The 23,995-nt window shown below is 46.4% G+C and overlaps 2 protein-coding genes across 2 annotated transcripts in view; both read left to right on the top strand.

Annotated features, from left to right (window-relative positions):
* Window positions 1-3,139, top strand: part of GLOD5 (glyoxalase domain containing 5) — a 10,726-nt gene extending 7,587 nt beyond the window's left edge. Inside the window, exons 3-4 of the mRNA XM_004376869.1 lie at window positions 184-339; window positions 2,798-3,139. Coding sequence (XP_004376926.1) covers window positions 184-339; window positions 2,798-2,923 — 282 coding nt within the window. The 3' untranslated portion in view covers window positions 2,924-3,139. The remainder of the gene's footprint in view (window positions 1-183; window positions 340-2,797) is intronic.
* A 12,444-nt stretch (window positions 3,140-15,583) lies between these two features.
* Window positions 15,584-23,416, top strand: GATA1 (GATA binding protein 1). Its single transcript, XM_004376868.1, has 6 exons — window positions 15,584-15,681; window positions 19,820-20,058; window positions 20,558-20,935; window positions 21,041-21,186; window positions 22,083-22,208; window positions 22,902-23,416. The coding sequence occupies exons 2-6, from the start codon at window positions 19,839-19,841 to the stop codon at window positions 23,271-23,273; spliced, it is 1,242 nt and encodes a 413-aa protein (XP_004376925.1). The 5' UTR covers window positions 15,584-15,681; window positions 19,820-19,838; the 3' UTR covers window positions 23,274-23,416.
* Window positions 23,417-23,995: the final 579 nt, after the last annotated feature.

Below are 23,995 nucleotides of genomic sequence, written 5' to 3'. Positions count from 1 at the left end.
ATATATATTTAAGTTAAAAGTAGTTGTCTCTATGAAATGAGACTTTGGTGAGGCAAGAGGCTTTTGTTTTCCTTAAAAGCCCTGTTCCATTTTTTTTGTTAATCTTGTTAGGGTAGGTAGAGGGGCTTTAGCTCACACTCATCTTGGGGTTTGAGTTTTAGGTTGTTTTCTCTCCCCAAATAGGGAAACAGGAAAGCATTATGTTTTGGAGACCAAAAATTTAACCTCCATGAGGTGGGAAAGGAATTTGAACCCAAAGCTGCTCACCCAGTTCCTGGCTCCCTGGACATATGCCTGATCACAGAGATGCCTGTGGAGGAAATGGTCCAACACCTCAAGGTGAGTGGAACTTCCATTCTTTTTGAGAAGGCTACTGTAGATGCAGTGAGAACAGAAGCATGACCCAGGGAGGTCTTCCTCAAACTTCAGACATAATATGTTTCATCACATCAAGATAATGCCTGTACACAATTATTTACTTATAATTTTTATTAACATCATTTTTCATGTAAACAAATGTATTTGAAAAGGAAACTTTACATCCCTTGTAAAAATACACCTAAATTCTTTTCACATAAATAAATTTGTATAAAAAGAAAATGTTCCATCAACTAAATGAAAAACTAGCATATCTTGCCATAAAAGAACCAAATCCACTGCCGTCAAGTCAATTCTGACTCCTAGCGACCCTACAGGACAGGGTAGAACTGCCTCATAGGGTTTCCAAGGCTGTAATCTTTACGGAAGCAGTCTGCCACATCTTTCTCCCACGGAGCAGCTGGTGGGTTCCTACCACCAAGCTTTCGAATAGCAGCCAAGCCCTTAACCACTGTGCCACCAGGGCTCCTTGCCATAAAGGAAAGATAACTATAAAAAGAAACATCTATGAAAACATAACAATGCCAAAAATAGGCATCAAGTGTTAGAGAGGTGTTAGAGACTTGTTAGAGACTTACTAGTACCACATGGAAACTTTTTCCTTGATTAAATGATTGAAAGGGAATTGAAATGGGAATAACTTCCTAACTGTGTGACTCAGTGGCATTCAACGTTGTGTCTAAGTACCATGTAACATCATTTCCTAGTGAGTCACAAAGGAGCTCTGGTCATGCAGTGGTTAAATCGCTCAGCTACTAACCGAAAGTTTGGCGGTTCAAGTTCACCAGCAGCTCCGGGGAAGAAAGATGTGGCAGTCTACTTCCGTAAAGATTAACCCATTGCCTTAGAGTCAATTCTGGCTCAGAGCGACCCTATGGGACAGAGTAGAACTGCCCCATAGGGTTTCCAAGGAGCGGCTGGTGGATTCCAACTGCCGACCTTTTTGTTAGCAGCCCAGCTCTTAACCACAGCCTTGGAAACACTACGAGGCAGTTCTACTCTGTCCTATAGGTGCTATGAGTCAGAATCAACTCAATGGCAGTGGTTTAGTGAGTCACAGCTCACACTCTGTGCAGAACTACAGTGAAATCTGCATCTGAGAATAACAAACAAAAAAAACCATAACAATGTCATTAGATTCTAGTCACTTCAGCTTTCTGAACGCTCTGGGCTTGAAGTTACAAAGGGAGATTTAGCAAGTATTAAGAAGGAGGTGCTCCAAGAGCCCTGGTGGTGCACTGGTTAAGCACTCAGCTGTTAACTGAAAGGTGAGCAGTTCAAACCCACCAGCCACTCCAGGGGAGAAAGATCTGCCAGTCTGCTTCCGTAAAGATTACAGCCTTGGAAACCCTATGGGGCAGTTCTACTCTGTCCTACAGGATCGCTATGAGTCGGAATTGACCCAATGGCAAGGGGTAAGGAGATGCTTACAGCTCATAGCAACCCTACAGGACAGAGTAGAACTGCCCTATAGGGTTTCCTAGGCTGTAAGGGTCACCATGAGTCAGAATTGACTCAACAGCACACAACAACTACAAGGAGGTGCTAAAGATGTGACAGCATCCACCTGAAACTTTCTTCTTGGTATAATCAGAAGGCTTGAAAGAGGATTGAAGAGGGAATAATTTCTGATTTTCTGTTATTTAACTTGGTATCCCTGTAACACTTAAAATGAGTTCATGTAAAGGGGATACTGGTTTCCCTTTTGGGAACACAGATCGAAGTCTTGAATATATTCTGTGCAGGTAACTTGGACTCCTTCTTTGGAAAGTATCAGTGCAAAAGACTGGTTTGGAAACAAAATGGATAAAGCATAGGGATCAAGAGAATGGACTTTGACCTAGACTGCCTAGGTTTGAATCTTGGCTCTGCTACTTACTAGATAATACTATATACTATTATCATTCCCATTTTACAGATGAGGAAACAGAGGTACAGAGCAGTTAAGCTCTCTACCCAGGGTCATACAGCTGGTAAGCGACTAGAGCAGAATGTTGTTGGTGTTAGGTGCCTATCTAGTCGGTTTTGACTCATAGAGACCCTATGCACAACAGAACAAAACATTGCCCAGTCCGGCACCATCCTCAAAAATGTTGCTATGCTCGAGCCCATTGTTGCAGCCACTGTGTCAATCCATCTCACTGAGGGTCTTCCTCTTTTTTGCTGACCCGCTACTTTACCAAGAATGATGTTCTTCTCCAGAAACTGGTCCCTCCTGATAACATGTCCAAAGTATGTCAGACGAAGTCTCACCATCCTCGCTTCTAAGGAGCATTCTGGCAGAATGAGGGAAGGGAAATGGTAGAAGTTGAGGTCAGAAAGATATAGGAGTCTTATAGGATTGTCTAGGCCACTATAAATAAATTTTGGTTTCACACATGAACTGTGACAGATGACTTGTTTTCTCCTCTCACTTCAGGCTTGTGATGTCCTCATTGAGGAAGGTCCAGTGCCCAGAACGGGGGCAAAAGGGCCCATTATGTCCATCTATTTCCGAGACCCTGACAGAAACCTAATTGAGGTGTCCAACTATATCTCCTCATGATTCAGACTGGCCCTTCTCCATTCTGTTCCCCGTGATGCTGTGCTCTCCCTTCCTTCCTGCAAACCCTTGCCCACCCTCACAGATCTCTAAGGATTGAAGATTAAATTTTACACTTCACACCTCCTGCTGGGGGATCCTGAGATGGGTTTGGGACCAAACCTACACATCTGAATGTCCTCCATCCAAGCTTCCTCAATAAATTAATAACCTCTCAATTAACATGAGCTCTTTATTATTGTTTCTGAGCTATGTGTGGGTCTTTGTTCAAGGTGTGTGGTCTCTGAGCTGTTTGGGGATGAGTGACCAGGGTTTGACATCTCTGAGGACCAAATCCAGGGTCATCTGATTCCCTTGGAATTCAAGGCCCCTGACTGATTTCTCCTTGTCAGTGAACCCATACTTTTTCATCCTTTTCAAACTTGCCTCATCCCTTCAGGTGCTGCTTGCTGTTTCTGCCACCCCATAGGCCTCACTGAACTCCAAAATCTCTATAATTCACATCAGACCTTCAAGGGTCAGCCCAGATAATACTACTTTCTCCTGGAAAGCCTTCTCTGGTCTCACTCCTGGATATTTAGCACTTTCTACCTTAATATCTGTTAGGTCCAGACTTGTCTCACTTTGAGGCTCAGCTCCTGACAAAGCAGTTGGTCAAGTTCCCTGTTTCTGTCCTCACTACCACAACACCATCACTCATTTAGTCAACTAACAAACATATACTGAGCACCTACTGTGTGCTAGGCCCTGTTCCAGGCTTTGGGAAGACAGTGTGTTGAATAAAAAAAGATAAGCATATCTATGTTTGTGAAGCTGCCATTCTAGTGGAAGGGGTAGAGAATAAATAGAAATAAATAAGTAAAATAGTTGTTAAGCATTGTTGAGTAGGCCCTTGATTCATGGGATCCCCATGCACAACAGAGGAAATGCTGTACCATCCCCATGATCAGTTGGGGATAGGACCATCGTGATCCATACAGTGGTTTTTTTTTTTTTTTTTGGTTTGTGTTTTCAGTGAAGGTTTTTTTAAAATTTTTTCCCATACAAAAATTTATACATACATTGTATGTGACTCTAATTGCCCTCCCCATACTGTGACAGCACACTCCTCCTTTCCACCCCGATTCCCCATGTCCATTCAACCAGCTCCTAACCCTCTCTGTCTTCCCATCTCACCTCCGGACAGAAGCTGCCCGTTTAGTCTCTTCTATCTGCTTGAGCTAAGAGGCACACTTCTCACGTGTATCACTTTAGGCCCCACAGTGCAGTCCAATCCCTGTCTGAAGAGTTGGCCTCGGAAACTGTTTTAGTTCTGGGCTGATAGAGAATCCAGGGGCCATGCTTTCCGGGGTATCTCCAGTCTCAGTCAGACCATTAAGTCTGGTCTTCTTACTAGAATTTGAGTTCTGCACCCCACCTTTCCCCTGCTCCATCAGGGACTCTCTGTTGTGTTCCCTGTCAGGGCGGTCAGTGGTGGTAGCCGGGTACCATCTAGTTCTTCTGGGGTCTCAGGCTGATGAAGTCTCTGGTTTATGTGGCCCTTTCTGTCTCTTGGGCTAATACTTTCCTTGTGTCTTTGGTGTTCTTCATTCTCCTTTGCTCCAGGTGGTTGGGACCAATTGATGCATCTTAGATGGCCACTTGCAATCTTTTAAGACGCCAGACACCACTCACCAAAGTAGGATGCAGAACATTTTCTTAAGCTTTGTTATGCCAATTGACCTAGATGTCCCCTGAAAGCATGGTCCTCAGACCCCTATCCCTGCTACTCTGTCCCTCAAAGTGTTTGACTGTATTCAGGGAACTTCTTAGCTTTGATATAGTCCAGTTGTGCTGACATCCCCTGTAGTGTGTGCTGTCCTTCCCTTCACCTAATTCTTGTCTTCAGTGAAGGTTTACACAGCAGTTTAGATTTCCATTCAACAATTTCTACACAAGTTATTCAGTGACATTGGTTACATTCTTCACAATGTGTGAACATTCTCATTATTTCTGTTCTGGTTGTTCCCTTATCCATAGGATTTTTATTGGCTGATTTTCTGAAGTAGATTGCCAGGCCTTTCTTTCTAGTCTGGAAGATCCACTGAAGCTTGTTCAGCATCCCAGCAACACACAAGCCTCCAATGACAGATGGGTGGAGGCTGGGCTTGAGGTATATTGGCTGGGAATCGAACCTCCCACATGGAAGGCAAGAATTCTTCCACCGAACCATCACTGAGCCCTTATTAAGTATGTTAGAGGATGCTAATGCTGTGGAGAAAAAGAAAACATGGAACAAAGGGAATGCAGATAAAATTGCTAGAGCCATTTACAATGTTTAATGGGATGGATGGTCAGGGAAAGGAAGCCTTATTGCGAAGTAGACACTTGAGCACAGACCTGATGAGGTGAGCAAGGGAGCCACATAGATATCTGGTGGAAGAGCAGACCAAACAGAGGGATCAGCCAGTGCAGAGGCCCTGAAGCATAAGTGTGCCTGGTGTGTGTGAGGAAAAGAAAGGAGGCCAGTGTGGCTGGGGCAGAGTGAGTGAGGGGGAGAGGAGTAGGAAATGGGGTCAGAGAGGTAGCAGGGGACAGATTGTGTAGGGCCTTCTGGACCATCGTCAGGACTTTACTCTGAGTGAGGGGGGAGCCACAGGAGCGTTTTGATCTGAGAGGAGTGTGACCTGACTTAGGTTGTAACAGGATCCCTCTGGCTGATGTGAGGAGAATAGACTGCAGGGGTGAGGGTGGAAGCAGACGGACCAGTGAGGAGGAGGCTGCTAAGTAATCCAAGAGAGCAATGACAGTAGTGACAGGGAAGTTGATGAGAATTAGTCAGATTCTGGAGATATTCTGAAGATAGAAACTGGATGAGATCACCAAGAGAGAAAATGTCAGCTAGAGACATTGAGAGTTCTGAAACAAGAGGAGGTACCAGCAAATGAGAGAGGTAAGGAGGAAAGAATTTCTGAATGAATAAGTGATTGGTGAAGGACCATGTATAAGTGTCTCTTGAGATGAAGGAGACTCTAGTCTTGTGGTCTCTAAACAGTCCCTGGAGGGTGGCTCGGCCAGGCCCTATGAGTGAACCTCCAGGGAGGCACAAAAGTGCTGGGAAAGTTAATTGACCTATTAATGTGTTTAGTGTTTCTGTTCTACCTCATAGTTCATTTTGTAGTACCTAGGTCTTAAAAACTTGAAAGCGGCCATCTAAAGCTCAACAATTGGTCTCTTTGCCTGGAACAACAGAGGAAGAAGGAGAGTCAGGAATAGGAGAAGGATGTGGAATGTGTGGCTAATTGCCTCCATGAACAACTGCCTCCTTTGCCGTGAGACCAGAAGAAATGGATGGTGCCCAGCTACCATTAGTGAACATTTTGATCAAAGATTCTAGAGAAGAATTCTGATCAAAAGGGGGAAAATGCAGAACAGAATTTCAAAATCTCATGGAATCCAGATTTTCTAGATCCATAGAGACTGGATGAACCCCCAAAACTATCAACCTGAGATAATCTTTAAACCTTAAACCAAAAATATCCCCTAAAGTCTTCTTAAAACCAAACAACAGTTTAGCTTAACTAGTAAAAATGACTGCCTTGAGCATCATGCTCTTTTAAGAACTATCTATATGGGATCAAATTGACAACAGCAACTCGAAAGAATAGATAGGAACCTTAGGGGGTACTGAGTTTATGTTAATAGGGGAGGAACAACTCAGAAAATGAGGGTGAGAATGATTGTACAACTCATAGAATGTAATCAATGTCACTGAATTGTACATGTAGAAACTTGGTGTATGTTTTTGCTTTGTATATTCTCAACAACAATAAAATAAAATAAATTATGTTTTTAAGTGCTGGAAAGAGAGTAAGTGTAAGGATCTGAGTTTCAGCAGGTGAAAGGCTTTCCCAAAAGCTATAGCAAGTTTGCTACCTATTTTGTAAAGACAGCTTGCCTTGGATCTAGCAGTTATATGCCTGGAAATAGATTATTTATGGAAAGATGGGTGGATAGGTGAATGGGTGGATGGATGGATGGATGGATGAATAGACATATGGGCAGATGGGTAGATGAATGGATGACTGGGTGGAGGGGTGGATGGATAGATGGTTGGGTGAAGGGGTGGATGGATGAGTAGACAGACTGATGTCTTCTGCCCCCTAGAGAAATTCCTTCACATGTGTGTGCACAACCGTTGCTGCAGAGTTGATTCCGACTCATAGGGACCTTATAGGACAGAGTAGAACTGCCCTATATGGTTTCCAAGGAGCAGTTGGTGGATTCAAACTGCTGACCTTTAGGTTAGCAGCCAAACTCTTAACCACTGCGCCACCAGGGCTCCTGTGTGTGCACAGGGAGAGGAATATGAGTTTGTAAGTTGTAGATTTGCTTTAATGGGAAAAAAATTGAAAAAAATCAAATGTCCAATTAGAGATGAAGGGTTAAATCAACTGTTTAACAAACTGTTCCATGAAATACTATTCAGTAATAAAAAGGAATGAATTTATAAGGTCAGAATTAGCCTGATACCAAAACCAGACAAAGATATCACAAGATAAGAAAACCATAGATCAATGTCTCTTATGAATATGGATGTGAAAATCTTCAACAAAATACTAGCAAGCTGAATCCAGCAACATATTAAAAAGATCATACACCATGACCAAGTGGGATTTATCCAAGAAATGGAAGATTAGTGTTATAGGCAGAATTGGGGCCCCCTCGAAATATGTGTTAAAATCCTAATCCCTGTACCTATAAATATAACCCTGTTTGGAAATAGGGATTTTCTTTTGTTATGTTAGTGAGGTCATACCAGGGTAGGGTGAGTCCTAAACCTAATCACTTCTGAGTTATAAAAGCAGAAGAATAGACACAGAGGCACACAGAGGGGGAAGACAGATGCCAAGGAACATGAAGGAATGTCAAAGATCACCGGCAGTCACCAGAAGCTAAGACAGACACTTACGGAAGGAACTGACATGGCCAAGACTCTGATTTGGACTTTTAGCCTCCAGAACTATGAGAAAATAAATTTCTGTTTTTTAAAGCCACTCACTTGTGGCATTTCTGTTACAGCAGTACTAGCAAACTAAGACATAGGAAAATCAATCAATATAATGTACCACTTTAATAGAATAAAGGACACGATCATCTCAATAGATGGAGAAAAAACATTTGAAAAAATCCGACACCCTTTCATACTAAAAACAAAAACAACACTCAACATATTAGGAATAGAAGTGAATTTCCTCAACCTGATAAAGGGCATCTGTGAAAAACCCATAGCTAATATTATACTTAATGGTGAAAGACTGAAAGCTTTCCCCTGAAGATCAGGAACAAGACAAGGATATCCGCTCTCAGCACTTATATTCAACACTGTATTGGAGGTTCTAGCTAAGGCAATTGGGAAAGAAAAAGAAATAAAAAGCTTCCAAATTGGAAAGGAAGAAGCAAAACTATCTCTATTTGCAGATGATATGCTCTTGTACATGGAAAATCTTAAGGAATCCACAGCAAAACTATTAGAGCTAATAAACAAGCTCAGTAAGGTTCAGGACACAAGATCAATGTATAAAAATCAATCATATTTCTATACACTACCAACGAACTCCCTCCACTTCAATAAGGTCAACTCTACTCTGAGGAGGCAGCTCTTTCCCGGTCATATTTTGAGTGCCTTCCAACCTGAGGGGGCCCTGGTGGCACAGTGGTTAAGAGCTCGGCTGCTAACAAAAAGGTCGGCAGTTCGAATCCACCAGCCGCTCCTTGGAAATCCTATGGGGCAGTTCTACTCTGTCCTATAGGGTCGTTATGAGTTGGAATCGATTGACAGCAACAGTTTTTTGTTTTTGTTTTTTCCCAGCCTGAGGGGCTCATCTTCCAGCACTATCTCAGACAATATTCTGTTGTTATCCATAAGGTTTTCACTGGCTGATTTTTGGAAGCAGATCTCCAGGCCTTTTTCTAGTAAAAAAGTATTTGAGATATCGGTGGCATAGCTTCCAGCATCATAGCAATACATAAGCCACCACAATACGACCAGCTGACAGACAGATGGTGGTATAAGGGTATAGCATCTACAGTATATAAATAACTCTTAACAATTAAAAATGTACGAAGGGTTTGAATATATATTTTTCTAAAGAAGATATACAAATGGCCAACAAGCACATGAAAAGATGCTCAACATCATTAGTCATTAACCAGAACTCATTATCATCGAGTCAATTCCGACTCACAGTGACCGTATAGGACAGAGCAGAACTGCCCCATAGGGTTTTCAAGGAGCTGCTGGTGGATTCCAACTGCCAACCTTTTTGTTAGCAGCTGTAGCTCTTAACCATGGGGCTCCTCATTAGTCATCAGGGAAATGTAAATCAAACTACTATAAGATACCACTTCACACTCACTAAACAAAAAAAAACCCAAACCCATTGCTGTGGAGTCGATTCCAACTCATAGCAACCCTATAGGACAGAGTAGGACTGCCCTATAGGGTTTTCAAGGAGCGGATGGTGGATTCGAACTGCTGACCTTCTGGTTAGCAGCTGTAGCTCTTAACCACTGCGCCACCAGGGCTCTCACACTCACTAGGACGGCTATATCAAAAAGGAGACTATAACAAGTGTTGGAGAGGATGTGGGCAAATCTGCTGCAAAAGACATCTTTAAAGTGTTAAAAAGGAAAGACGTCACTTTGAGGACTAAGGTGCTCCTGACCCAAGCCATGGTATTTTCAATCGTCTCATATGTGTGTGAAAGCTGGACAATGAATAAGGAAGTCCAAAGAAGAATTGATGCCTTTGAATTATGGTGTTGGCAAAGAATATTGGATATACCTTGGACGGCCAGAAGAACGAAAAAATCTGTCTTGTAAGTACAGCCAGAATGCTCCTTAGAAGCAAAGATGGCGAAACTTCATCTCTCATGTAGTTTGGACATGTTATCAGGAAGGATCAGTCCTTGGAGAAGGACATCATGCTTGGTAAAGTAGAGGGTCAGCGAAAAAGAGGAAGACCCTCAACGAGATGGACTGACACAGTGGCTACAACAATAGGCTCAAACATAGCAACGATTGTGAGGGTGGCGCAGGACCAGGCGGTGTTTCTCTGTTGTACATAGGGTCACTATGAGTCGGAACCAACTCGACGGCACCTAACAACAACATATTGCTGGTGGGAATGTAAAATGATGTAGCTGCTGTGGAAAACAATTTGGCAGTTTCTCAAAAGTTAAACATAGAATCACCAATATGACCTAGCAATTACACTTCTAGATGGAAGAGGAGTGGAATTAAAAACATATGCTCAAAAGAAGAAACTAGTCTGCAGGACAAACAGTCTACACAAACCATAGTCTCATGTACCTTGAGACCAGAAGAACTAGATGGTGCCTGGCTACAACCACAATTGTTCCAATCCAGGCCACAAAAGATGGACTTTGATAGAATGGGAGAAAAATGTGAAACAGAAGCTCAAATTCCTATTAAAAAAATAGACCTACTGACTGGTTGAGACTGGAGGACTGCTCAAGACTATCGCCCTGAGATACTCTTCAAACCTTGAACCGAAACTAACCCCTGAGGTCACCACGTAGCTAAATAACAAATTGGCTCAAAAATTAATGAATATCACCCTTAAGTACTGAGCTGTTTTAAAAAATCACCTATATGAGACCAAATGGTCAACAATTAGTTTAAAACAAAGATGAGAATATAAGAGGGCAGGGAAACTAGATTAATGGAAATGGAACAACCAGAATGGAAATAATGAGAATGTTCATGCATTGTGAAGAATGTAACCAATGTCACTGAACAACTTGTGTAGAAACTGTTGAATGGGAACCTAATTTGCTGTGTAAACTTTCACCGAAAACATAATAAAATATTGTTAAAAAAAGAAAACGTGTCTACACAAAAACTTTTATATGAATGTTCACAGGAGCATTATTCATGGTAGCCAAAAATGTCCATCAACTGATGAATGAATAACCATAATGTGGTATTTTCACACAATAAAATATTATTCAGTCATAAAAAGGAATGGAGTACTGACAGATGCTACAACATGGATGAATCTTGAAAATTTTTGCAAAGTGAAACAAACAAGTCACAAAAGATCATATGATTCCATTTATATAAAAGGTCCAGAATAGGAAAATCCATAGACACAGAAAGTAGACTAATGGTTGCCAGGGAATGGGGAAGGGTGGGAGGAAGAGGGATTGACTGCTAATGGGTACAGGGTTGCTTTTTGGGGTGATGAAAATGTTATGGAATTAAATAGTGGTGATGGTTGTACAACCTTGTGAGTATACTAAAAACCACTGAATTGTACACTTTAAAAGGGTGAATGTCATGGTATGTGAATTACATCTCAGTTTAAAAAAAGGAAAAAAAAAGAATGAACTATTGACACACACAACAACATGGATGAATGTCACAGACATTATGGAGAGCAAAAGAAGCACATACTGTATGATTTCATCTATATGAAGTTCAGAAACAGGCAAAAACAGTGTTATATGTTGTTTTGAATACATAACAACCAGGAACCAGCTGCTGTCAAATCAACTCTGACTCACGGCGACCCGATGTGTGTCAGAGTGGAACTGTGCTCCATAATGTTTTCAATGGCTGATTTTTTTGTAAGTAGATCACCAGGCCTTTCTTTCAAGGCACCTCTGGGTAGACTGGAACCTCAAATGTTTCGTTAGCAGCAGAGTGCATTAACCCTTTGCACCACCCAGGGACTCCTTAAATATGTAATAATGGAATAAAAATACTCATGGGGAAGATAAACACCAAAGTCAGGTAGTGGAAGGAGAAAGGGAAATAGAATCTGTGCAAGAACTTCATCTGTATCTGTACTATTGTATTTCATTTAAAAATGATCTGAAATAAATAAGGCAAACTATTAACGTTGGACAAAAAAGCAAACCAAACCAAACCCACTGCTGTTGAGTCGATTCTGACTCATAGCAACTCTACAGGGCAGAGTAAAACTGCCCCATAGGGTTTCCAAGGAGCGGCTGGTGGATTCAAACTGCGGACCTTTTGGTTAGCAGCTGAATGCTTAACCTTTGCACCACCAGGGCTCCATGTTTGACAAAGGTGAATGTTTATTATAGTCTCCTTTATACTTTTCTGTACTCTTGAAAACAATTTGGTTCTGGGGGCTAACATTTGACTCCTTGACCAGGCTTTGGTTGATGGTTCTCTTGATGCTATTGACACAGAGGTGACTTGGACTCTGTTTCCACCCTGGTGGACTGCACAGCCTGGAGGAGGCACGCAGTCCAAATGCCATGGGCCTGGCCAAAGCGGGCTGTGGGACCCCTGAAGATTCTGGGAGGGAGGGAACCAGTCAGGGAAGACTTACAGGATGACAGAACATTGGAGCTGAGTCTCAAATGGAAGCCTGACAAAGAGGAGGCAGCTGGCCCAGACACCCCACCCCCAGCCCTGGTCTCCCCCAAAGCCTGGCCTGGTCCTGCTGATTCCCTTATCTGCCCACTCCCAGCTGCCTCCCTGCTGGCTGAACTGCCGCCGCAGACTTCTGGGCCTGTGCCCCCTCCACGGGGATGGGGGAGGGAATGGGGTGAGGCCTGGCCTCAGAGCCTTGGGGTTTCTAGCAGTGGATGGAGGCAGGGCCCTGAGGCACCCCACTCCCCACCCCTTACTTTCCTTTCTGAGCACTTTGTCCTCTCCAGGAATGAAGAAATGGGGTGTGAGTCCAGCGGCCAAACCCTGGATGTGCTCCCCTCCAACCTGCCCTTCCTTATGAGGGCAGATTGCCCAACCTCTCTCCCAACATTGCAATTGTTGTTTCTAATAATAAGAACAATGATGAGAGTTACCATTTATGGAGCACACCATTTATGGCGTGCTAGGCAGGCCCTGTGCTGAGTGGTTACATTCCATGTGGTTCTGTGATTATACCCATTTTTCAGGCAAATAAACTGAGGTTGAGAAGGATGGCTTGCCAGGAATCACGTAGCAAACCAGTGTTAAAGTTGAGACAAGAACCCAGGGACTTGGACAAGCATCTTCATTTCTCCACATCTACTCTCAGTTTGGAAGATGGGGACAATTATACGTACTCATACTACAAGGTCCTGATGAGAATGGGATAAAATGCATGGGGAGTACTTAGCACAGTGCCTAGCATGCAGCCATCACTCGGCAAACAATGCTGCTGCTGTTATTACATTAGTGTTAGTATCAGAATTAGTATTAGTGTTATTGTTGTTGTTATTAGAATGAATAATGGTTTTAGAATTAGTGTTCTAGTAGTTTTAATAATAGTATTAATATTAAAATTAGTATTAGATTACTATTAAAATTAGCATTAGTGCTAGTATCAATATCAGAATTCATATTACTATTAGTAATTAGAATTAGTATTAGTATTGGTGTCAGCATATTATTAGTATTAGTACTAGATCAGCACTAGTGTTGGTAAGAAAGGGCCAAGTATACAATTAAAAAAAAAAACCAAACCCACTGCCGTCGAGTCGATTCCAACTCACAGTGACCCTACAGGACAGAGTAGAACTACCCCATAGAGTTTCCAAGGAGCGCCTGGTGGATTCAAACTGCTGACCTTTTGGTTAGTAGCAATAGCACTTAACCACTATGCAACCAGGGTTTCCAAGTATACAGCAGGTACTCAATAAATAAATAAGATGCTTAACACTCATTGAAATTTCAGTTTCAAGTGATGGATCAAGACTCATTTAGTCTCCCACATCATCCTATTGAGTAGTTACTATTGTTACCCCATTTTTACAGGTGAGGCACTGAGGTCTAGAAGGTATAGTAACTCACCCAGGGTCACATGATTAGTAGGTAGTAATGGCAGTCTATGGATGAAGGTGGGCTGGCTCTAGAATACACGTCCTGAATGAAGCCATTGCCACTTAAGTCATAGGTGTCTTTGTTGTCCTCCTTACTAATGAAGGCTCAGCACAGGGCGTGGCACACAGCAGGAGCTCAATAAATGGGAAGTCGTGACTTCGCTCTCTTTCTTCCTCAAACCTCCCATTTTACATATGCGGACACTGAAGCTCAGAAAGGTCAAATAAGGATGGTAAACTCCCTTTGAGGTGGGCTACAGGGCAAGCAGACCCCACTGATCCAGGGCTCCATCCTTGCCCTCTACCCTCTCTGGGTCTTGTTCTCCCCATCAGTAAAATGGGTGGTCAGGAGAGCTCCCTGTCCCATGGAGCCCCAATGACTTGACTGAGTGGTCTTAAGCCCTGCCCTATGGGGACCCCCAAACTGGACACCTACTGTGTGTGTCAGATGATTTTACACAGAGATGCTGTGGTGGTTGTCATTATTATTGTGGGGAGGTGGTGAGGCAGGGCAGAATGGGGTGGGGGACTAAGGTGCATAGGCCCGGTGACCTTCTAGGGGTCCCTCATGGCAACCATATCCCCCTGTCCCACCCACCCCAGCACCACCTGCCCAGGGCTTAGCCCAGCCTGCCACCTGGGTCTCCCGAACTCCCTCTCATACTCTCTGTCTCTGAATGTCTTTCTGTCTCTGTCCCCCTCTCTACAACATCATCTTTGTCTCCCTTCTCAGTTTCACCACCTGTGTTCCTGGTCTCTGTCACTTTCAGGCTTTCTTTCTTCCTCTGCCCATCTCTGTCTGTCTCTTGTTCTCTCTTTGCCTCTCTCTGTCTTTAACTGTCTCTGACTTGCTCTGTGTGCCTCTCCCTCTCTTAGTCTCTCTTTCTCTCTGTGCTCTCTCTCTGTCTCCTTCCAGCTGTCTTTCTCTGTTTATCTGTTGCTCTCTGTGTCTCCCCATTTCCATCTCTCTCTGTGTACCTCTGTTTCTGTCTCTTTCTATCTCTCTGCCTGTCTATCTCTGTCCTTTCAATTCTCTGTGTCCTTCCCTTTCCTCACCTTATCCCACTTCTTAAGGACCCACAGAGGAACCAACCCCAGGTTCCACCTCAGTTTCCCGCCTCCAAGGCAGCATGGCGGGTGCGAAGTTGAGGCCGCATCCCTGGGCACCCCTCGTGCCCCACCCCCACCCTAAGGCAGCCTGTTACCACGACCAACAGCCACGGTCGCCTCCATCTGATAAGACTTATCTGCTGGCCCAGGGCAGGCCAGAGCTGGCGTAAGCCCCAGTGGGGCGCTGAGTGAGTGTGCCCCTGCCTTCCGCCAGCCCTAGTCTGGCCCCCAGACTGGGCCTGGGTTGTCAAGGTGTCCCATAGGCTCTGGTTCAAATCCCATCTTTAAGCCTTATTCTTCTCACCTGCAAAATGGGTACAATCACATCCCTCTTCTCCCTGTAGCTAGGATGACTCACATACATAAGGACCCAACCCACACCTGACCCAGCACACAGTAGGGGCTTTACAAACACTCGTGGAAAAGCCCAGAGAAGTCATGAAACCATATCTGCTATTTTCGGGTTATCTGGCTTCAGTCCATTTCTCTTGGTCAGACATTGAAGTCCATGGGAGCCGAAGGCAAGTGGGGTCCAAGAATACACAGGGTGGGTAGGTGGGCTCAAAAAGGACCCCCAGTGCCCACAAGGTGCCCCACAAGCAGGGAGCCCGCCCCCTCCCCAGACCGCCCCACCCACTGGGGCACCAGCCACTCGCTGGAGGAGGGAGGAGGGAAAGGGGAGGGAGGGAAGGAGAGAGGGAGGGAGCCTCAAAGGCCAAGGCCAGCCGGGACACCTCCTGGGATCACACCAAGCTTGAGCTCGCCACATCCCCGAGGCAGCTGAACCCTCTGCATCCACCAGCCCAGGTCAGTTTCAGCCCCCAGAGAGCCCCCAGCAAGGCAAACCCCAAGCCTGCTGCCCCTAACCTCATGGCTATTCCTCTAGCCTGCTCCAGGCTCCCCAACCCCACTGGTGGTCTCCAAAGTATCTGCTGCCTCTGAATCCCTTCACAGCTCCCCAAAACCCACCCATGTCTTTCCAAACCCCATCTCTGCCCCCAAATCTACCCCCCAAACCCTACCTCTGCCCTGACTCCCATCCACTCCTTCCAAGACATCTCTGCTCCCCCCATCCCTTAACTCTGCTCCCCACACCCCATGTCTGTCTCTCCTAAATCCCATCTCTGCCCTCTAAAACATGCTTTCCTTCCCCCAAAACCCTATCTTGGCCCCAAATCTGATTTTCACTCAGATTCTTCCCTGAGTTCTCCCCAAACCTCACTTTTGCTCCCCCAAGCCCATTTCTGCTCTCAAACCTCGTCTGCTCCAAAACACCCTTGTCTATGCCCCAAACTCCCTAATCCCCCAAACTTTTCTCTGACCCTCCAAACCCTAGCTCCATCCTGCCTTTCAAACCCAGTATGTGTTCCTTGTGACTTCTCTCTGATCCCCCCAAACCGTTTCTCTCTCTCCCCCAACTCCCTGCCTGCTCAACAAAATGTCTTTATCACTTCAAACACCAAGTCTACTCCCCCAAGTCTGGTCTGCTCCATGAACCCTCATGTCTGTCTTTCCTAAACCCTATTTCTGCCCCCAAAAATCTCATCTCTAGCCCCAAATATTTCTCCATCTCAATTCCATCTCGGCTTCTCAAATTCTACCTGTGCTCCTATAACCCACCTCTTATCATCAGCCACATTTCTGTCTGCCTAAACTCACCTCTGACACCTAAACTCCACCTCTGTTCCCGCAAAACCCTTGGATACCCCAAACTGTTCTATGATCGTCAAAATCCACCTCTGACCCCCAAACTACATCTCCAACTTCTAATCTTTAGCTCTGACTCTCAAACTTCACATCTGATCCCCAACTCCACCTCTACTTTCCCAACCTATTTCTGAACCTAAAATGTGTTTCTGAACTTCCAGACTTGTCTCTGCTCCTCAAACCCCCTATCTGCTTCTTTCAAACTTCATGGCTATACCCTAAATCTCTCTCTGACTGACTCCCCAACCCCATATCTGACCCTCAAATTCTGCCTCTAATCCCCCAAGCCTCCTATCTAACCCTCAGACTCCATCTCTATTCCCTCAGTCCCTTGGGACCCTCCCTTGAGGGCTGGGATAGGGCTGTTACCTGGGGTGAGGGGCTGGGAGCGAGGAAGAGGCGAGGATGCCGGGTTGCTGCCTGCTGCTGTTGGGGCAGCACTTACTCTAGTGGGGCAGCTGATAAGGAGCTTTCATATCCCCCAGTGTCGAGATAAACTTTATCTCTGTTCAGAGAGTGATAACTAGGGGTGGGGGGTCGGGCCCCTGTCATGAGGAGGGGGGTGGGCAGCCCTGGATCCGCCAAGATGCTGAGTGCAGGGGTAGGGGGCAATGGGGTTGGAGGGGGTGAGCTGAGAGTGAGAGGATGAGGGAATAATGAGGATAGAGAAAGAAAGAGAGCAACGGACACCACAGTGAGACAGAGAGGGAAAGGAGGGAGAAACAAAAAGAGAGATATGGGGAGAAAAGAGATAGAGAAAGATAGAGGAAAAGAACGAGCTACAGAGATAGGAAGAGAGAGAAAGGAGAAATAGAGATAGAAACAGAGTGTCAAAGAAAGAGCGAGAGACAGAGTGACCACAGGAAAGACAGAGAGAGTGCTAGAGAGAGAGACACCTAGGAACAGACAAAAAGGATAAGATAGAGACGCAGAGAGAGATACTCCCAGATAGAAAGAATCCTGGAGAGAAAGAGATTAACAAAGAATTAGACAGATAGGAGAGAGATAGAGCGATCACAGCAAGACACCATCCCCAGGGAGAAACAGCAGGATTCTGGGGCGGAGAGGGGACAGTGGTAGATGCATTCACAGGCCCATCTCTTTCCCAGCTCACCCCAACCCTGGGCCTAACCCTTAGCCTGCCTGCACAATGGGTCATGTACACGGGAGTTTTGAAGATGGCCTCCTACTCCAGCCCTGTCACCCCACCCTACAGGCAGGGAAACTAGGTCCCTCAGATTCACAGGGTCTGGCAGGGGCAGGGGCAGGACTGGAAACCAGGTTTCCTGACTCCCCTTCCTGGGCTGTGTGCAGTGGGGTATGGTCAGGGGTGTAGGAATCATGGAAAGAAGGTCTGAGGGCCCAAAGAGAGAGGTAGAGGGAAGAGGCAAACAGGCAGAGCTGGAAACACAGAAAAACAGATGGAGATGGAGAGATACAGAGAGACGTTCAGAGAGATACGAGTGGAGAGAGAGAAAAAGAGAGCTATAAAGAGACATAGAGAGAGTGAGCTAAGAAAGAGAAGAGACAGAGAGAGAATGAGATAGAGAAACAAAAACACAGAGACAGAAATAAAGATGGAGAGATAATCAAAGAGATGATAGAGGCATGGAGACAGAAAGGGAGGGAAAAACATTAGACATTCATAAAAGCATACAGAAAGAAGGCAATATATATTGTAGAAGCATAGAAAGAGATGGAGGAGAAAGAGTCAGATTGAGAAGAAACAGAGTCAGGGAGAAAGAGACATGAAGATAGAGATAGAGAGACTGACACACACAGGGAAAGACAGAGACAAGGGGGACAGAGACCAAACTACAATATCACAGGTCTCAGCTCAGCTCCTGCCACTACCTTCTATCTGGTAGATGGGGAAACTGAGGCCTGGAAATGGTAGGGACTGGAAGAGCATGAAAACAGAACTATGGCAGGGGAGAGGGTAGGGGTAGGGGGAACACCTCCCACCTGACCCCCTCTTGGAGGAAACCAGTGGTCTTGGGGTAATTTCAAAAGTTGGGTGGGGATGGCAGAGATAAGCAGTGGGGGTACTGACCCTCCCATGGAGCAGGGAGGAACTGAGGAGGCCCCCTGTCTGCAGACCCAACGGAGGTGGGGGAGGGGGAAGTCAAACCGGAAACCATGGTGTTTCTGAGAAAGTCAGAGGGCAAGATGCAATAGATAGGAATGAAGTTGGGAAGCATGGGAGGGTGAACCCCAAAAACCCAGAGGGGGTGACCAAGTGGTTCCAGGGACCCTAAGTCTGTACCATCCCAACCACCACCCAGACTCTTCTGGAGAGGACATGGGGGAGTACAGGGGGAGAAGGAAAATAAGAGGAAGTAGAGGAGGAGGAGGGGAAGAGAAGAGAGAAAAAGATGAGCAGAAAAGGAGTAGGGAGAGGAGGATGAAAAAGAAGGAGGGAAGGAGAGGGAGGAGAAGGGAAAAGAGCAGGAGGGGAAGAGAAAAGAAGTAGTAGAAGGAAAGAGGAGTGGAGGAGTAGATATAGAAAGGGGAAGAAGGAGATGAGATAGATGAAAAAGGAGGAGGGGAGAAAACGAGAAAAAAACTGGAGGGAGAGGAGAAGAGAAGGAAGGTGAAAAGGAGGAGAAGGATGAGGGAAGGATGGGAGAGGAAAAGGTGGAGGGGAAGAAGAGGAAAGCAAGCAGAAATAGAAGGTAGAGGAGGAGACAAGAAGGGAGGAGAGAGAATGAGAAAGAAAAGAGTGGAAAGAGAAGGAAGGGGGAAGAGTAGAGGAGGAGAAGGAAGAGAAGTTGAGTGAGAGAAAGAGGGAAAAGAAATACAGAAGGAAAGATGGGAGAAAGGGAGGAGGGAAAGGAGACAGGAGGACAAGAAGTGAAAGAGGGAACGAGAGAGAGTATGGGAGGGAGGAAGAAGAGGAGGAGAAGGAAAAGGGAGGGGATGAAAGTAGAGGAGGTAGCGGAGGGAGGAAAGAGGGGCAAGAAGGAGAGGAGAGTACAGAAGAAGATGAAAGAAGGGGAAGGATGGAAAGTGAGAGGATGGGGTGGAACACCAGCGAGAGATGAAGGAGAAATGGGAAGACAGGAGAGAGTAAAAGGAAAAAAATGAGGAGGAGGAGGGTAATAGGAAGGTGGAGAGAAGGTATATGTGAAATGAGAGGATAGAGGGGGAGGAGAGAAAAAGGAGGGAAGGAGAGAAAGTGGGAAGAGGTGAGGGGAGGAGGATTTCTATGTCTTAGACCCCCCTCCTGTCCTCACAGGTCAAACCCCAGAGGCCCCATGGAGTTCCCTGGCCTGGGGGCCCTGGGGACCTCAGAGCCCCTGCCCCAGTTTGTGGATCCTGCCCTGGTGTCCTCAGCACCAGAGTCGGGGGTCTTCTTCCCCTCTGGGCCTGAGGGCTTGGATACAGCAGCCTCCTCCACTGCCCCTAGCACCGCCACTGCTGCCGCTGCTGCACTGGCCTACTACAGGGACGCTGAAGCCTACAGACATTCCCCAGGTAACTCTGTTGGGTGGCTGTCTTGGCATTGGCTAGATGCTGTTGGGGTTGCCATGGAGACCTGCAGCCAGGTCAGATTCCCACTAGGAGTCATCTTCGAAATAGCTGGAAGCTTTTCATATAGATATGCTGATCACTCCCCTCAGTTAAGCCCAGACCTGGGAATTCCAACACTTTTCAACCTGCCATATTAGGGCAGCCATATTGAGAAGCAATATTGGAAGCATGTGGTGGCTGCCATAGTTGTCAAGTGATCTACAGGGCTCCAAATCCCAACAGTCATTCTCAAATGGAATGGAAATAGTTGGAGCTTACTGCAGTTGCCAGAGTTACCAATGGCTGGCAACTGTTCTGGTAACCTGCAGGAAGGCTGGAAACTTGGCCATCATTTTGGGGCTGTTGGGCACCACTGCACTCTGAAACGGGGGGGGGGGGAGGTGATCTAAGACTGATCTCTTCTCTTCTTTCCTCCTTCCTTCCCATATCCATCCCTCAACAGTCTTTCAGGTGTACCCATTGCTGAACTGTATGGAGGGGATTCCAGGGGGCTCACCGTATGCTGGCTGGGCCTATGGCAAGACGGGGCTCTACCCTGCCTCAACTGTGTGCCCCACCCGTGAGGACTCCCCTCCCCAGGCCCCTGAAGATCCAGATGGGAAAGGCAGCACCAGCTTCCTGGAGACCTTAAAGACAGAGCGGCTGAGTCCAGACCTCTTGACCCTGGGGCCTGCACTACCTTCATCACTCCCTGTCCCTAGCAGTGCCTATGGGGGCCCTGACTTTTCCAGTACCTTCTTCTCCCCCACCGGGAGCCCCCTCACTCCAGGGACCTATTCCTCCCCCAAGCTGCGTGGAACTCTGCCCCTGCCACCCTGTGGTGAGATTCTCAAAAAGGGACAGGGAAGTCAAGGTGGGGGTGGGATGGTCTAAGGCAAAGCTGAGCTGAGCCTGGCTCCCTCTTCCCCTCTACCCACCCCACCAGAGGCCAGAGAGTGTGTGAACTGTGGAGCAACAGCCACTCCACTGTGGCGGAGGGACAGGACAGGCCACTATCTGTGCAATGCCTGTGGCCTCTATCACAAGATGAACGGGCAGAACAGGCCCCTCATCCGGCCCAAGAAGCGCCTGGTAAGACCCCAGGCCTGCCTCACCTTATACAGGAACTACTGTTCTCACCCTGTACAGGAATCCTCGCCCTCATGCTCTACAGGAATCCCTGTCCTCCCACCATTTAGGAACCCTTGTCCTCGTACTTACAGAAATATACCGCCCGCCATCCTGTTTAGGAACCCTAGTCCTAACACCATACAGAAATCTGCGCCCTTGTTCTATACAGGAAAAACTTCCTGTCATCCTGTATAGAAATCCCCACCTTCCCCTCAAACAGGAATCCCTGTCCTCACCCTGTACAGAAAACCTTGTCTTCATCCTGTATAGGAACCCCTGCCGCAATAAAGGAACTCCTGCCTTTATCCAATACAGGAACCCAGCTGTATACAGGAACTCCTATCCTCAACCTACCCTTAGAGGCTTCAAATGAGAACCCTTGTCCCCAAACCATACAGAAGCCTCTGTCCTCACCCTGCATAGCAGTGTTTTCATCCTTGGCTTCATATTGGAATCACCTTGGGGCACTTCAAAATAACTGGGGCCTGGGATTCCTCCCCCAGATATGCTGATTTAATTGCTCTTGGGTGCTCTCTGGGTATCAGAATTTTCAAAACTCCCCAAGTGATTCCAATGTGCAGCCAAAGTTGAGAGCCAATGATATAGTCTCCCATACAATACAAAACATTCCTTATCCCATACAGGAAGCCCTGTCCTCACCCCATACAGAATTCACAGTCATCACCCTGTAAATACCCCCATCCTCACTCTGTACAGGAACCCCTACTATGACTCTACAGGAGCCCTGCCTTCAACCTGACCTTTGTCTCTTGAGTCCTCCTGACATACTCTATGAGCCTCATATCCCCTACTTCCACCTCCTCAGTGCACTGATCCTCAATCCTCTCTTCTGCCAGATTGTCAGCAAACGGGCAGGCACCCAGTGCACCAACTGCCAGACAACAACTACAACACTGTGGCGGAGAAATGCCAGTGGGGACCCTGTGTGCAATGCCTGCGGCCTCTACTACAAGCTACATCAAGTGAGACTCTGCCTCTCTGAACCTCCCTTCTCTGCCTTCCCTGTCCTCACACCATATAGAAACCCCTGCCCTCATTATCATGTTTCGTCTCTTCATTCTGAATCTTCTCTTCCCCCTTATAACCGCTCTTCACCTTTCCTTTCTCCTTTTTTTCCCTTCCCTTTTCTTTTTCCTCCCTTCTTTCTCACTTTCCTTTCTCCCTCTTTGCTTCCCTTTCTCTTTCCTCTTCCCTCCTCTCTTCTTCTCCTCTCTCCTTCCTTCTTCCTTCTCTATTAGCCCTCCTTCTTCACCCTCCCTTTAGCACTCCTTCTTCACCCTCCCTCCTCCCTTCCTTCATCTTCTTCCTCCCTCCCACTCCCTCCTCTTATTCCTCCTTTCTGCTCCCTTTTCCCCCCTCCATCTCCTGTCTCCTTTCACCTCCCCTCTTCCCCACCTTCAGTCATCAACTAACTTCCACTCCCCTGCCACAGACCTTGGGCAGCTCCTATCAGCCTTGGATGTTTTCCCAAGCTCAGGATCTCACAATCTCAGGATTCCTTAGGAAAATACCTGTGCCACACTGAGGGTACACTCCCTATTCCCTAAGCCAATTCACTATTCATAAAAAAGTGGGCTGGAGGGGGTGTGCCTGGTAGAGACATAGAAAGGCAAAGGTCTGGAGTTGGAAAACACTCACAGCCCCCCTTTTGGCAGGTGAACCGGCCACTGACCATGCGGAAGGATGGTATTCAGACTCGAAATCGCAAGGCATCTGGAAAAGGGAAAAAGAAACGAGGATCAAGTCTGGGAGGTTCAGGAGCAGTTGAAGGACCAGCTGGTGGCTTCATGGTGGTGGCTGGGGGCAGTGGTAGCGGGAATTGTGGGGAGGTGGCCTCAAGTTTGACATTGGGCCCACCTGGTACTGCCCATCTTTACCAAGGTCTGGGCCCCGTGGTGCTGTCAGGGCCTGTTAGCCACCTCATGCCTTTCCCAGGACCCCTGTTGGGCTCACCCACAGGCTCTTTCCCCACAGGCTCCATGCCTTCCACCACCACTGCCACTGTGGTGGCTCCACTGAGCTCATGAGGGCAGGGGTGGTGTCCTCACCCCATATAAGAACAGCTCTCCTAGCCTGCTGCAGTCTTTACAATCCAACCCTCTGGGCCCCAGACACCCCCTGGCCTGGACCTTCAAAGCTTTTGTACAATAAAACCACCAAAATCCTGAAATTGGACCTGTGAGTCTATGTGTGACAAATAAATAGCAGTGTTAGGTGGTGTATGTGTCAGCATCTGTGGTTATTTAATGAGAGTCTATGGCTGTAATGTACAATTGAGGAGACAGTGCATCTGAGGCTGTGTAAATGCATGTGTGACACTTCATGAGTACAGGTTATGACGTGATTGTAGCAATCCATGCAAAACTGCATGTGATAGTGCATAGGTTGTGTGATTATGACATATGCATCCACACATCATGGTGAGAGACAGCACGTGACTGGCCAATTATACTGTGAAGTTGTGATTGGGTGTGAGCTGTGTGCAATGGTGTGACACTGGGTGGCTACAAGAGGCTGTGAGATATCATGTGATGAAGAAATGTGTGTGGTTGTACTTGTGTGATTGTGCATGACTCTGGGTGATCTTTGAGATAGTGTGACAGGATATGTACTAGGCACAAGAAGACGACCAGTATACATTTTTGGAATGTTGAACAAGAACTGGATATGACAGTGTGTGGAGGCATAACAGTGTGACTGTGAGGGTCTGTGTGTCAGGATGTCTTCGTGGGTCTGGTAACGCCAGTAT

The sequence above is a fragment of the Trichechus manatus genome, unplaced genomic scaffold, assembly GCF_000243295.1.
Source record: "Trichechus manatus latirostris isolate Lorelei unplaced genomic scaffold, TriManLat1.0 scaffold00046, whole genome shotgun sequence".
In the NCBI taxonomy this organism is placed as follows: Eukaryota; Metazoa; Chordata; class Mammalia; order Sirenia; family Trichechidae; genus Trichechus; species Trichechus manatus.
Note: the sequence above shows the minus strand (reverse complement) of the source record. Positions and strands in the feature narration are given on the sequence as shown.